This window comes from Scardinius erythrophthalmus (genome assembly GCF_964197995.2).
Source record: "Scardinius erythrophthalmus genome assembly, chromosome: 23".
In the NCBI taxonomy this organism is placed as follows: domain Eukaryota; kingdom Metazoa; phylum Chordata; class Actinopteri; order Cypriniformes; family Leuciscidae; genus Scardinius; species Scardinius erythrophthalmus.
The window spans coordinates 29334571-29351538 of NC_138243.1; the positions used below are offsets into that span (position 1 = coordinate 29334571).

The 16968-nt window shown below is 36.5% G+C and overlaps 1 protein-coding gene across 2 annotated transcripts in view; it reads left to right on the top strand.

Annotated features, from left to right (window-relative positions):
* Window positions 1-16968, top strand: part of ttc28 (tetratricopeptide repeat domain 28) — a 317167-nt gene that overhangs the window by 213559 nt on the left and 86640 nt on the right. For both annotated transcript variants that reach the window (XM_081354984.1, XM_081354985.1), the window contains one exon: window positions 889-1019. In XM_081354984.1, the coding sequence (XP_081211110.1) occupies window positions 889-1019 (131 nt within the window). The remainder of the gene's footprint in view (window positions 1-888; window positions 1020-16968) is intronic.

A 16968-nucleotide genomic window follows, 5' to 3' on the forward strand; every position in this document is an offset into this window, starting at 1 on the left:
ACAACTTTGACATTTATTTATTTATTATTATTATTATTTTATACAGTGTGCTAGCTGGCTTCAGTATCTGGTTTGTTTCTGGTCTGGTAGTCAACATACACTAGCAGACCAGAAATAAACCAGATACTGAGTTGCAAAAACCAGCTAACACTGTATAAAAAAAAATCAGATATTGAAGAGAAACTTTAAAAATAATAATAATTTGTATTTATATTGCGGCTTTCCAACACCCAAGGTCGCTTTACAAAGATAGGTTAAGGAACAGAACCAAACAAACATCAACATCAAAACACAATATACACACACACACACACACCAACGGCAGAGAGTAATGTACAGAAGTCGCTTACAAAGTTAGATAAAAGATACAAAACAAAGCAAATAACATATCCATAACAAGGTAGCTTTTACAGACTGAGAGCTGAAGAGTAATATTCAGAGAAAAACACGTATACATTTGTTAAAGTAATATTAATTTTTATTAATGTTAGTTAATAAAAATCCAGCTGTTCATTGTTTGTTCATGCTATTAGTGCAGTAACTAATGTTAACAAATACAACCTTTGATTTTAAAAATGTATTAGTAAATGTTGAATTTAACATTAACTAAGATTAATAAATGCTGTAGAAATATTGTTCATTCTTAGTTCATGTTAACTAAGGTATTTAACTAATGTTAACTAATGAACCGTTTTTGAAGGAGAGAACTTGACCAGATGGGAAGTTGCTGTTTTCCTGTCATTCCTGAAGCCTGAACACCTTTTCCTCGGATGCTCTGCTGTGGTGTTGTGTGTGTGTGTGTGTGTGTGTGTGTGTGTGTGTGTGTGTGTGTGTGTGTGTGTGTGTGTGTGTGAAAGCTTGTTGTAACCCAGCTCTGGTTTCTCTCAGGTGACCAGACGGGCGAATGTCGCGCTCACGGAAACCTGGGGTCGGCCTTCTTCTCCAAGGGGAACTACCGTGAGGCCTTGAGCAACCACAGACACCAGCTCGTCCTGGCCATGAAGCTCAAGGACAGAGAGGTACACGCGAGTGTGTGTGTGTGTGTGTGTGTGTGTGGCCGTATCTTCACCCCGAACAGAAATAAAGTGTTCAGGATGGTTTTATCAGGTCCCGGGACGTGACGAATGTTTTTGTCAGAGCTGCGGTTCAGACTCACCAGTCTCTGTCACGTTTGTGGACGCTCACGTCTCGCTTCTGTCTCCTTCAGCTCCACGTCTCTGCGCTCTGATGCAGCGTTGAGAAAACACACCCAAACCACTGTCCTGCCGCGTGAAAACATCACTGGGTCATACTTCTGAAATCAAAAGATGCTATAATAATAATAGTTCAATTAAATATAAATTATATGTTGCGTATAAAAGTAACATTTATTTGTTTGTTTAATTGTTTTCGAATTGTGATGGTTAATTTTTTTATGATTTTTTTTTTTTTACAGTTGTTTTTTGTAATTTTCATTATTCTCATTGATGATTTTTATAGTAATTTGTAATAAAATTTGTTGTAAAATTCAATAATAAGGAATAAAAACATAAATGATTGATAATAATGAAGAATATGAATAATAATAAAGTAAAATATAATTTTGCTATAGTATTAATATAGTGCAATTTTGTTTGTTTATTTTATTAAAAAAAATGGCATTGACAGTTAATCTTTATTTTTATTTTTTTATTACAGTTGTTGTTTTTGTCATTTCAATTATTCTCATTGATGATTCCTATTATATTAATTTGTAAAAATTAATTAAAAATAATAATAATATGAAGAAAAATATAGTAAAATATAATTATAAACTAAAACTGTTTTCCCTACATTACAGTAAAAATAATTATATATTTTACGAGAATTTGCGGGAAATTGTGTGTAATTGTAATGTTAAATAATAATAATAAATAAAAATAAATAATGTAATTTTCTGTAAAGAGAAAGATATTTCTTCGTATTACAGTAATGCAATTGGAATAAAAATGTGCTTGATTGTCATGGTTAGAAAATTTGAATGGTCCAAAAAATAGACTATATATGATGCTATATAATATCTCTGTTTATCTTAGGGTGAAATATGACCCAGTGATGTTTTTGACAGGCTTCAGGAGATTCACTCGGTCTTATCAGCTTCTCATCATCATCTGATTCATATCCCTTTATGAAATGGAGTGTATGAGGGGATTGTGTGTGTGTGTGTGTGTGTGTGCACAGAAACCTCCTCACATCTGTGCTCATTACTCACTGTAGTCTTGAGGAAGCAGTCGAGGATCTGACCGCATTCCTGCATCCATTAAACACACTGAATATTCAGTGGGAAATAAAGCTGGACTGGACTGGATTTGATCCATCGGAATTTGATTTGATTTTGAAAAGTAGGTTGTGATATTATTGGTTAATATTATTTTCTCTGCCCGCACGACCTTGACTATATCAGCAGAAAAGAAATGCTGTTGAAGAGGTATGATAAAATGAATATATAAATCATTCACAATAAGATCTGAAACATGTTTAAGGCCAGAATCTGATAATGACCATTTTCCCACACAAAACACAATACATCTGAAGGGCTTTGTTGTTTGTTTGTTTGTTTTTTGTAATATCCAATGATTATTATTACATTAGTAAATACATTTGTAATAAAATTCAGTAATGAATAATACAAAAATAAGTTCTAAAACATAATATGATGGATAATATAATATAATATTCTTAAATACTATAGTAAATAAAAAAAATATATATATTTTTTTTATTATGGTAACAAGAATTTTGAGTAATTTGTCTATAATTGTATCCTAAATAATACAAATAAATAAAAATAAATAATGTAATTTTCTCTTATTTCAGTAATGAGAAAGAGTTTTTTTTATTACAGTAATGCAAATGTGTATAAAAATGTGCTTAATTGTCACAAAAATGAAGTTGCTATGCAAAAAAATTATTAATATATTAATTAATATTAAATATTAATAAGTCCTAAAAAAGACTTTGCTATTTTCGTTATGCTATATATAATTTCTTTCTTGACAGACTTCTGTTTCCCCAACACAATGAATCTGAAATATTGTATTTATTTATTTATTTGGTCATTTCCATTATTCTCAGTGATGATTTCATATTGACTTTACTGCACAAAAATCTTCTTTGCAAGTACGTGAATGCAAATGCTTCTCTCGCCTCCACACATTTTTAGCCAAAGAAATGCTGAATATATATCCAGTGAAATGTATATTAACGAAAGCGATTTCAATGGCATTTCCGTGACCTTTTTAAGATTTGATTAACTTCCGTGACTTTTCCAGGAATGGATATCGCACTTACCCTGATATTTCCAGGTTTTTCAGGACTGTGGGAATCATGTTGATTTAATGCATGGTTGCATTTTGAAATTCACCTGCAATTTGTATTGCAACACAAATACAGTTGCATCCTCACGACAGCGCAAATGCCTACTATAGTGTGTATTATTATCATAAACGGTCATCTTCGACACTCATTCAGCTCAACAGTTTACAGGGAATCTTACTAAGCAGGTTTATATCACATTTATATCAAGCTTGATGTGAGTAAATGCCATACAATACTGATGCGTGATACCATAAGAGTAACACAAACGCCACATTTCAAAAGTGCTTTATGCTCTCAATGCTTTTGCATCTATGTTTGTGTACTTTAGTATGTTTCTGGCCTAAGTTTTACTTGACTAGATGTTAAAGGGGCGGTATAATACCCTTTTCACAAGATGTAAAATAAGTTTCTGATGTCCCCAGAGTGTGTATGTGAAGTTTTAGCTCAAAATACCCCACAGATATTTTTATATAGCATGATAAAATTGTCACTTTTTGAGGGTGAGCAAAAACACACCGTTTTGTGCCTGTTCCTTTAAATGCAAATGAGCTGCTGCTCCCGGCACAGGGGGCGGAGCTTCAAGAGCTTGCACTCACACAGACACATGCACTGAAAATTTCTAAAACTTTTGGCCTTTTATGTTCAAACCGGATTCGGACAATGATGGATAGACTCAAGAAGTGACAACGTTTATGTAAATTCTAGGGTTGGTGATGTCACTAACCCGGGAGGAATGTGGTGTAGTCTCTACCAGCCGTTTGTTGTAGTCCTTAAAAAGCGATTTCTATAAAAGCAAATATCTCCCTTTGCTTTGAACTTTGAGCGTTGTAACTTTGCAGATGTTGTTTATGATCAAACAGCAACATTACACACTAACTAAAGTTAGAAAAGTCCAATCATAATCAACCAGCCCTTTAATTTCCATTTTGTGCTCAAATCTGCAGGAAGCGTGTGTGTTGTTTCTCTCGGGTCAGGCATATCGCATGCGTGATTGTAAGGCGTGTGTGTTGATGGATCATCAGGTTTAAGTGAGTCTGTGGTGATGGATTTGGTGGAAGGCGCGCTGGCTCCCCCTCTTAAATCTGTTGTCTAATGTAGTGCAGTAAACACTCATGACCATCACACTAATTACTCAAGATCCCCCCTAATCAGCACAAACACACACTAACACACACTAATCTTATCAAGGCTTCGTACATCTCTAGATCATTCTGTCCTGTGTATCTCATCATAACTCTATTTAAGCTCAATATGATGTTCGGATGCACTTTCGTTAAAGGAATAGTGATGTTAATATTGTTATATATTGTTAACAAACTCTTTGTTTCTGCCTTAAATTATTACATTGTTTAAATTAATAGATTTGTAGCTAAATGTGTGATTAGATTTCTGAAATACATAACTTAGACAGTCACCTCACTGTAAATTGTAATGTAGACTCATGCATTTTCTGAAAAGCGCTATACAAATGAATGTAAATTTTATTTAATTGAATATATATATATATATAGCATATAGTGGATGGTGACCATGAAAAAAAAAAAGCTTCATACAAATGTCATAAAATTAATTCATTTGACTTACAGTATACTATGTTGTGAGTCTTCGATAGATTTGTGGCCAAATTGAAGTCGTTTTCTTTCTCTTCTATAGTTTAGATTGTGCTTCACTTCTGGTCTCGCTGCGTCTGGCGCATTTATACATTTGCGACACAATGTTACATCATTTCCATTCTTGTTTCTCACAATAAATCTTTATATCAAGATCTGAGATGTTTTAATGAAAGGAAAATGTTGAAGGACACAGTCTTATTCTACCCTGATATTCCCATTAGCACTTCTTCGGAGATTGTCTATGTCAGTATGGAGTGAAAAACACTTCAGTGCATCATTAAAAGCAACAGAGGAGTGTTAAATTCAGTCATTAATATAGACGGAGGACTTTCAGAGGCTTACCGTCTATATCAGTACAGCATTAGGAATGGAAACGTAAACGTGTGTGACTGCTAGAGAAACATTCCCAGAGTGTTCGCTCCATTACCCTGGAATCCAAACCAATGAGCTCATGTTATTACATATATACATTTTTTCTCGCCCTGCCTGAGGAAATCTTCCGCTGAGCAGCTTGAGACTCGATCCTCCTCTTCTCTGTTCCTCTCATGCATGTTCAGGTTTTCCAGAGTCTCTCACTGGCAGAATTATCAGTATATGAACTAATATGAAACTGTTTTCAACACTGATAATATTCCGAATTTTTCTTGAGCTGCAAATCCTCATATATGTGACCCTGGACCCTGAAAATCTGGAATCTGAGGGTGCAGAAAAATCGAAACATTGAGAAAATCTCCTTTAAAGTTGTGCATTTGTGTTGGCGATTGTGCTGCATTCACTCACAAAAATACATGTTTTATATATTTACGGTAGGAAATGTACAAAATATCTTCATGGAACATGATCTTTACTTAATATCCTAATGATTTTTGGCATAAAATCGATAATTTTGACCCTTACAATGTATTGTTGGCTATTGCCACAGATATACCCGTGCGACTCGAGACTGGTGACGTGATCCAGGGTCACATATTAGCATGATTTCTGAAGGATCATGTGACGCTGAAGACTGGAGTAATGGTTGCATTCTGCTGGATTCGTTCTGTAATGCATTATGATGAGGCGCTATACGCAGCGTGCAATACAGCAAACACACTTCGGCAACAGCTCGCGTTCACACAGCTGCTGGAAAGACGTCATGATGGATGGCATAACTCATATTCTGCTCAATAACTCATCTCTGTCGTGTCAAGATTTAACGTAAATATAAAAGTGCACAAACTACAATGAAATACCCAGCTCTCTCCTTTCTCTAACACACACACACACAAATACCTAAATGGTGTGCCAAAATGGGAAGTATAAAGTCAGAACAAAACTGTATGGCACAATGCAGTGCGCTCAACTTGACCTTCCATCGTGTGAAGAATTAAAACAAATTCTTTACTTAATTGGACTACCAAAAAGGCAATTTTACACACAATTGGGTTAAAATGCTAAATAAATATTTTTAATTTCCAAGACGTTAACTGGACGGTACTCGCATGCAACATCATGAGGTCATGTGACCTGTGTGAATCATTTATTGTTGCGTACTGTTTCACATACTAGCCTATATGTGCAATTATAATTACATAAAATAATGTTCAAAGGTTTGGTGTCGATTTTTGATGTTTTTGCCCACCCAGGCTGCATTTATTTGATCATAAATAAAGTAAAAACAGTAATATTGTGAAAAATTATTACAATTTAAAACAACTGTTTTCAATGTGAATACATTTAATAATGTAATTTATTGCAAAGCTGAATTTTCAGCATCATTACTCCAGTCTCCAGTGTCACATGATCATTCAGAAATCATTCTAATATGATGATTTGCTGCTCAAGAAATTATGATTAAATGATACGATTATGATAAATGATCATTCTGATTATGATCAATGCTGAAAACAGTTGTGCGGCTTCATATTTTTGTGGAAACCGTGATGCTTTGATGCATAGAAAGTTCAAATGAACAGCATTTATTTGAAATGGAAGCTTTTGTAGCATTATAAATGACACTTTTATTCAATTCAATACATCATTGCATGAAAGTATTCATTTCTGGTGAGGTCATCACAGTGTCGCATACTACTGAGTGTTTCACATACTATTTTTGAAGAAAATTGCTGACAGTATTGAGTATAGCATGGTATGCGAGTCCATTCCAGACATAGCTGATGTCTTTTTTCCTCTCTTTCTCCATCTTTCTTCTCAGTTTTAATCTTTATTTCTCTCTTTTCGATTCCACACACACACACACACACACACACACACACACACACACACACAAACTGTCTCCTTTTGTGATGTTTAAAGTGTTCTGCAATTGTTACTTGCTAGCAGTTCAGCGAGCGCAGCGCCGGCCGGCGGTTTAATCTCTTTTAGGCAACACATTGTTCTTATATTCATTAAGCAGAGCACTTCAGAATATGACAGCAGTTGTAATTGGTTTGGTTTCATCTTGTTAAAATGCATTCATTATGCGACGGGCCCGTCTTCTTTGTGCGCGGGCAAGGCCACTGTCTGCCTGTCTGTACCGGTGAGTCGCAGTCACTGTCAGACGCTTAATTAAAGCCAGTGCGGAAACGACATGCTCCATTTGAGGCCATTTGAGAATTTCCATCTTCCTCACAGGTAGGGATAAATAGCGGACGGTGTGTGTGTGTGTGTGTGTGTGTGTGTGTGTGTGTGTGTGTGTGTGTGTGTGTGTGTGTGATCGTAGCACTCAGAATTAGCCCTCGCCGAATACAAAATTGTGGAAATAAAACTTAATTTTCTGTTTGGAATTGAAATCTAATGCATGGTTTACTTTCGCACTGTGAGTCTTTCTTTTATTGTTGTTAGAGGTGAATTTTGCATCATTTATTCTGTTACTTTCCCTTTTTGTTACTGTGATGCTGCTTTTAAACTATTTCTATTGTATTACGTTATTAAGTGCTGTAAACAAATAAAGGGGACTTGACTTTTCAATGCTGAAGTCAACATGAAATCAAATGCGTTTTCGTGCACATCCCCGGTGTTGTTGTGAACGATTCAATGGTGCATATTACTGCAGAGAATAAAATATCTAAATATTTAATATTTCATCCAAATTTCATCTTTCCTTTCCTTTTGACATCATCAATCCCTCTTGTATTTTAACCACTTGTCATATAGAGATACTGTTCACCATTTTTTCTTGTTAAATATCCTAAACAGACAGTTAAACGGGTCACGAGTGGTTTTTCGTGTTGACTTGAAGTGTAAACGTTGTGGTTCTGTGGCATTTCAGAACAGTTTTCCATCTGACGTGTCATCGTCTGGCTTAACCAATAGCGTGAGTTTAAGCCAAACAATGGAATGGTAGGAGTGTTTGGAAAGCCTTTTAGGAAAATATTAGTCATTATTTTTGTGATTTTATTTGGTTCTACTATAGTGGCACAGAAAGAGTTCAACTTTCCGAAGGCAGTTCTTCTCTATATCAGAGTCAGTGTTTCTGAACTCCTGAAACGCCTCCATTGTAGTCTTGAGTTTCTTCCGGGAACGAACACGTCACAATATTCCTCATTTAAATAATTAATATGCAGAATAAAGGGGCGGGGCCTGGTTGAGTTAGTTAGTAGTGTGTTAAACTGGCGGTTATGGTAAGGGGCGGGGCATTTCCCAAACACACTCAAAGCGCTTGACCAATCACAACACACTGCTCCAGCCGACCAATCAGAGCACAGTGTGCTTTTCAGAAGGAGGAGCTTCATAGAGACAGGAAGTAAACAGAGCGTTACTGACAGACTGGGAAGAGAGGAGCTGCAACAATGGAGAACATGAGGAAAATAATCAACATTCAAGCATGAAAACCTATTCTAGAGCACAAAAACAACATCAAGACTTTAAAAAAGGCATAATTGGTCAACTTTAAATCACAAAAATCTGAGCTTTATCAGTTTTTTTCTGTTATTGTTGAAAGTAGTAAGAAAAAATTAGACTATTAAAATCTCCTTGCTTCCTGGCCGTAAAAATGAACATTTGAGGAGTAAAATGACAATGGATTTTTGTCTTTTTGAAATTGTGCACAATGCAATTTTATAGCAGATAAATTATATGTGGCTAAATTCAGGAGCCATTGACAGGTTCAGAGCCCATATGTGTGTGTAGAGGATATTGAGGTTTGATTAGGTCTGCTGAATTGTGATCCGGATCAAATATTGCGTGCCATAATGACTTTTTGAGTGTTATTGAGAGATTAAAGAGATTCCAGGAAGATGAAGACGGATTGGGAAATCGCTCCATCCTGTTTCCTCTTCCTGTCACAACCTTTGCCTGAAGCACCTGCCATTTAGATTTTATTGCACAATATAGACTTCGTAAAGTCTGTTTACTCAGCGAGTGTGTGTGTGTGTGTGTATGTGTGTGTTTTAAAGGTCATTAGTAGCTGTGATGCTGTATATTTGCCTCAGGCTGGATTCCTCTGGTTATGGAGGAAAACCCACCTCAGGCGAGGCAGAGATCAGTGGTGCTCTCACAGGCTCAAGTGTGTGTGTGTGTGTGTGTGTGTGTGTGTGTGTGGTTTCATTGGTCTATATGTGCGCTTATGTGCATACATCTCTCTTTTCTGCATACACATGCTGTATATAAAGCGTGTGTGTGTATGTATGCTGTACATGTGGCCTCACCAGAAGAACAAATGCACCATTGTCAGAGATGAATAGCTTTGCTGATATTGACTTTTTTTTGCTCCTCTTTAATGGAGTCTCCTGCATCTCTTATATTTTACTATATATTTGTATTAATAATGTGTTGGGATATTGATATATTATACAGTGTATTTTATCCACTTCACATTATTAATCGATATTAATGGATGGCTCGATGTACTAAAATAACTCAAATAAAAATGTATAAAAACAATATCGCCATTGTCAAAATGACAAAAACAAATACAGCGGTAATAAAGGTGAATTCTGAAATAGTGTGTCAAAACAACAATGGTAACACTTTATAATAAGGTTTCAATAGTTAGTGTATAACTAACATGAACTAACAATTATCAATACATTTGTTACTATATTAGTTAATCTGTTAGCTAATAAAAATCCAGCTGTTCATTGTTTGTTCATGTTGGTGCATTAACTTAAGTTAACAAATACAACCTTTGATTTCAATAATGTATTATTTTAATAATGAGATAATGTTTAAATTGTTAAATTAATTTGAACTAAGATTAATAAATGCTGTAGAAGTATTGTTCTTAGTTCATGTTAACTAATGAACCTTATTTTAAAGTGCTACAACGACATTATTAATTTCCAGACTTTATTACACTCTATAAACCTGAAATGTATCCTGGAATAATATCCAATCGATTGGTCTGAATCCAGAGTGCATGTGTGTCAGTGTATGGTCAGCGTCATTAATGTGCTCATACGAGCACGTCAGATCGGCGGCGCCGCAGAGCCGTGACCCGCGGTGTGGTCGCGCTGTAATGAGCCGTGGTCGTTCGAGTAACTGACCCTCTAACACACGCCGGCGCTGGGATACGGCGAGCGGAGAGCCGTCCGCCTGGAGTGACCGAGCGCACAGTCATTTAAAGGCCTGGAATTGCATCCTGCACCGAGGTCGATCGATGGCACGCCTGTCAGAAAGATGAATGGGAGCTTTAGGAACTCCATTTTAATGAAGGCAGAGAGAGAGAGCGAAGCTTGTGTAGTCGTGTGTGTGTGTGTGTGTGTGTGTGTGTGTGTGTGTGTGTGTGTGTGCTGTGTAAAGATACTCCTGTAGCACACACTCTGTAGGTGTCCATGGCGGAAGAGGTTGAGTGAGAGAGAGAGAGAGAGAGAGAGAGAGAGTGACGCTCGTGTAGTCGTGTGTGTGTGTGTGTGTGTGTGTGTGTGTGTGTGTGTGTGTGTGTGTGTGTGTGTGTGTGTTGTGTAAAGATACTCCTCTAGCACACACTCTGTTGGTGTCCATGGCAGAAGAGGTCGAGAGAGCGCGACGCTCGTGTGTGTGTGTGAGTGTGTGCGTGTGTGTGTGTGTGCGTGTGTGTGTGTGTGCGCGCTGTGTGCTGTGTAAAGATACTCCTGTAGCACACACTCTGTAGGTGTCCATGGCAGAAGAGGTCGAGAGAGAGAGAGAGAGAGAGAGAGAGAGTGTGACGCTCGTGTAGTCGTGTGTGTGTGTGTGTGTGTGTGTGTGTGTGTGTGTGTGTGTGTGTGTGTGTGTGTGTGTGTGTGTGCTGTGTAAAGATACTCCTGTAGCACACACTCTGTAGGTGTCCATGGCAGAAGAGGTCGAGATAGAGAGCGACGCTCGTGTAGTCGTGTGTGTGTGTGTGTGTGTGTGTGTGTGTGTGTGTGTGTGTGTGTGTGTGTGTGTGTGTAAAGGTGTCCATGGCAGAAGAGGTCGAGCTGCTCCTGAACTGATGGAGACCTGTCCTCCATCATCTCTCTCTTCTCTCAGTGTTGAGATGAGAGAGATGAAGAAAACATGCTGGATTTCTCTTAAACTAGGAACAGTTGCATCTCACAAAGACTTGGTTCTCAAGAGTAAATTCATTTCAAGGTAACAGTCAATCAATCCAAACTTTTTTTTTTTTAATAGGTATCATTTTATATATACAAGCCTCTGAAGGACTGGACTAAGCAGGACACAGCCTCACTAGGTTTGAGGAGCACCGGATGAGAGAATCAAAGGTCCTGAATCGCCCCCTATATCCTTACTATTTGAGTGGACAGCCAGTTATAGTGGTGTCCGAAACCATAGTGGACGTTATCGAGTCCTCTCATTCAATCCCATAATGCACCGCAACAACGAGTGTGCAACTGATCTATGCTTATGGCTAGAGAATACCCATAATGCACTGTGAGGGTCGTGCCGAAGCTGAATCATCCATCTATTTTCCTATCCACTGGTCCAATGTGGGTACAGCCTAATATCACACAGGTGTAAATTCCTTTTTAATTGAATATTTAACAGCTTAATTAAGGTTTATACATAGTTTACCTAACATAGTTCCAGTTAAATCTTTTCATCACTGCTGGAGTTGCTAAGTATCCAATGATTTCAAAGTCAAAGTCAATTATTTTGTCATTTTTTGTCATTCTTAAACAGCAAGATCATGAAAAAGCGGCAGGTCTGAATTCACTAACTCGTTTTCATTCACTCCTTCAAGTAGACTATATTATATTAGAGAATATTGAATGAGGGTATATGGAGTCGTTTATTCAATTCATTCATTCAAAAATGCTGATTCGTTCTATGAGGGAGTCATTGAATCATTTACTCAATAGATTTGTTACATTTATGCATTTGGGATTTGTTTTTCTTTCAAAACGAGTTACATCGCATTTCAAGGTACACATTTACATTCTTATCAGTTCTTGCTTTCCCTGGGAATCGAACCCATGACCTTGGCGTTGCAAGCACCAACGCTCTACTGTTTGAGTTACAGGAAATTTGTTCATGAACCCTGATTTATTCAAGAACAAAAAACCACCCAAGGTTACTCTATTAGCTTCTCGTCAGAGCAGAAACTGTATCTGGTAAACAACAGCGCAAACCCTGTAATCATGCTTTCATTATGCCGCTTGCTCCGAGAGGTGTGTGTAGAGTTTAGTGTTGTCTTGCGTTTGACTCAACGACGCCCCCTGGAGGCCTGGAGTCACCTTGGGATTGATGAAAGCTACCGCAGGAACAGAGTGACTTATCAGTCAGTCAAAATTTGTAGCTTTTCTCCACCCTGTGATGTGTGATTGCTCCTCAGGAGGAGAGCAGAGAAGAGGGAGGTGATGGATTATATGAGAGTTTCTCCCCAGAGGTCTGCGCTGCACTCTCTCTCTCTCTCTCGCTCGCTCGCTCACACGTCAATGTCAGAGATCAATAGAGCTGATGTCTGGGTGTGTGTGTGTGTGTGTGTGTCACTGCTGAGATGAGTCTAAATAAGTCAAACATTGTTAGGAAGGGGAATCTCACGCCTGGATCATGTTTCATCCTTAAACAGAATACATATGGACAATAAAGCCTTTTTGGTAGTGACCAAAAGTGTCAGGAAAGGACTCGGAAAATTGACATCTTTACTTTTTTTAAAATATTATTAAAAATGTGTTACTCAACTGTCTTATTTGTGATGATAAACATGACAAATTTTGCCGACATCATTTTTGGGCCAGGCTGTCATACAAAGAAATTATGAACACGTGCAAAAACAAGAGAGAACCTATGTAATATTAATAATAGCATTTAATATTAATAAATGCATAGTAAAACAAAACCTGTAGCTGAAGTTTGCCTCGATTGCCTCATATTTTAATGATTTACTCAAACATTTAGGGCCATTAAAAACAAATATCCCCTCTGGATATCATTTTTGGCCACTATATCTATCTATCTGTCTATCTATCTATCTATCTATAGATATAGATATATAGATATAGTATATACTGTATATGTATATATATATATATATATATATATATAATTATATATATATATATATATATATATATATATATATATATATATATATATATATATATATATATATATATATATATATATATAATGTATGTATATATCCTACAGTATTTCACTGGCAATCCTCACGGCATTTTATTTCATCTTTAAATCCAAAGAAAATAAGGTTTATATATATATATATATATATATAGCTTATTTTCTTCTGATTTAAAGGTGAAATAAGCCGTGAGGATTGCCAGTGAAACACTGTAGGAACGCAGACTTCAGTTAATCTGTTTTTTGTTCTTTTAAGTCGAGATGTCTTTGACAAATGTCTCTGTTTTCAATCAGTCGATCAGGTTGTAAATCTGTTCAAACGGCTTGTTTCGTCAGCTTGTTCATGGCTGATCTGTCTTCTTCCGAGCGTGATCTTTGTCTCTCTCTTGCTCTGTTATATATATATATATATATATATATATATATATATATATATATATATATATATATATATATATATATATATATATATTAGTATTTCAACTTAAACCTGTTTTATTTTAGTTAGTTGCCAAGGCAGTGCTTCTAATTTCTATTTAAATTCTTCATCTAATATTATTCTTAATCATTTTTACTTTTAGTTAACAATAACAACACTGACTATAAACAGTGTGTCGAGTCCTTAAAGTCTGATCTAAAATCTGAAGCAAAACCAGTTGAGATCCACTGACTAGTATGTATTTTGTCATAATATCTGACACAGATTGAACATTAGCGTCTCTGTTTCTTGTTTACAGCCGTGAGACTCCTACAGTAAGCACAGCTGTGGTTATCTGTATAAACATCGAGATGTTGAACGCGAGTCCTATGGAAGGATAATCGAGGACCTTCACTGCTGCATCTGTAGATGTTCAGGTGGCTAATGCGCGGCTGTGTTCGTCGGCTAGCGGCACAGCTTACTGTGGAGAAGGTCACGACTGCGATATTCATTCTTTAGGAGCTCGCCGCTGTAAAAATGGTGCCGCATCCCAGAGGAGGATTTGCATTTTTTCAGGCTGAGGGAATGTTCTTACGCAAGCCCTGCTGAAACACTGCCAGAGAACACACTCCTCGCAGCCGCTGACTCTGCTTTCTTTCACACTTTGCCTTTTCTTTTGTGGCTGTATATCTCTGTGTGTGGATTACTCTCTCTCTCTCTCTCTCTCTCTCTCTCTCTCTCTCTCTCTCTCTCTCTCTCTCTCTTCTCTCTCTCTCTCTCTTTCTTTTCAGAACTGACCTTCAAGATCCAGTTCCTCATTCCACATAGTCAAAGCACTACATTGTGAATCTGAATGAGCACAAAACGTAACAGTCTTTGCACAACTCGTAAAAGGTGTTTCGGGAAGGAATACTAGCTCACTGCATACTATATCCACGGTATTTTTAACGTAAGAGCGGCGCGAATACGTTCCTTATATGTTTTGCAGAGTTATTTTAAGCTCTCGTTTTGATGATAAAAACTGGTATTTCTTACCATGTTATTTAATGTACCGTCGTAATCATAAACACACTGGCTTGTAGCACGACTAGTTTTACTGTTCACTGCACTTTCTAGTTATTTCTCAGCTAATGAATCTGAGTCGTCTCACACATTCACAGAAAACGGCTTACTTACGCGTTACAAAATAAGGTGGAGACTATTTGTCACTGATGTTACGTACTGTATAGTGGCATATACGTCATTTACAAGGTACACACTGACCTTCTGCCAATAGTTGACTAGACTATTGCTTTCTGGATGAAAATTTGTAGTCATGCAACCTCTACTGCATAATGACTACTAGTAATTCACTAATGCATTTTTAATTCCTTTTTTTTATATCATTTTTAACCAAATTTAGTGTAAAAAAGGTGTTACAATTTGGTCAAATAAGCATTACAGATCATTACAGATTTGGTCAGATTGCATTACATAATGCATTTTATAGTATGTTATTTTAGTGTTATTTATACTATAATAGTGTTTATGGATATTTTTGAAATGGCATTTATTTTTTTACGTTCAGTTTAAATTTTAAGTTTTAGTAATTGTGATACCTGCTATTATTTTTTTTATATATTTTGTAATATTAGTTAGATTTATATTTATATTTCAGTTTTAGTCATTTTATTATGCAAACTTTTTTTATTTTAGGTTTTAAGATCTAATATTTATATTTTTATTTATTTAAATTACAGAAAACATTTTTGGTAACACTTTATTTTAAGGTGACGTAGTTACACGTTACTACATGTACTTGCTATAGTAATAACAGTAAATTATGCATAACTACAAGTAACTAACCATAAACCATAACTCTATAGTAAGTACATGTAGTAAATGAACATTACTTATTTGAGTAAGTACAATGTAACTACCTCACCTTAAAATAGTGTATCCACAATGTTTTAATAGTTTTAGGTTTAGCGAACGATAATAACACTGGTATGTAACTCTGTTTATGGTTGTATGCCAGATCCCGTACGGCCAGGTGAAGTGCATTATGGGATGATAACCGGGCGATGCGTCACGTCTCCGTCTTGGTGTCTTTTTCTGCCACCCAAATGGCGAAATGAGAGAAGAGAATATAATGGGAAAGGGATTACTCCAGGGCTGACGTGTGTCTTTGGAATCAGACATCCGTAGAAAGATGAGTAAACTGGATTAGTCTTCCCTCAGTCCCGTCTCCGGTGCCGTCGGTGAACGGAGAAGTACCCTCGCCGTCCCGGGACTCTTTTGGGAAATCAAACACTTGTCAGCCCAGCTGGCTGCGGTGTTGTCTTTCGTTCTCGCGTCTCGTTTTCATCTGTTTACATGTGGGAACTGTGGGAGGCCTCGCTCAGGACGCCTTGCCAGGAGGAATTGCTTGGTGCAAAAAATTGTCAACAAGATTTTGTGTTTTACGGCCGCCTGTCTGAGCGCATTACTGAGGCCTGGCATCTGCTGTTCAATTCATTACACTCCGCTTAAGCAATTTGTTCCTCTCCGGCATTTTAAGGAAATGTGATTAGGTGTGTTTCCTCGGCCTGTTCGACTGAGGTTGAGCTGATATCAGAGATTGGATATTGTTTTCTAAGGGCTTGTGGGTAAATGAGATGGATCTGTAGGTGAGTGTCATGCTACATATACATACTGTTTTTGACTGAAAGTTATATGCAGTTTGTATACTTACACTATCTTTCAAAAGTTGAAGTTAGGTAAGTACAATTCTTTGAAGAAATTAATACTTTTATTCAGCAAGGACGCATTAAAATGATCATAAGTGACAGTATATATACATTTGTAATGTTACAGAAGATTCGATTTCAAATAAATGCTGTTCTTTTGAACTTTCTATTCATCAAAGAATCCTGAAAACAATATAAAATGGCTTCCTCACAAATTCTGAAGGATCATGTGACACTGAAGACTGGAGTAATGATGCTGAAAAACTCAGCTTTGATCACAGGAGTAAATTAAGAAATATTCAAACAGAAAACTGTTATTTTTAATTGTAATCTTTCACAATATTACAGTATTTTTCCTTGATTTTTGATTAAATAAATGCAGCCTTGGTGAGTAAAAGAAACTTCTTTCAAAAACATTAAAAAATCCTAC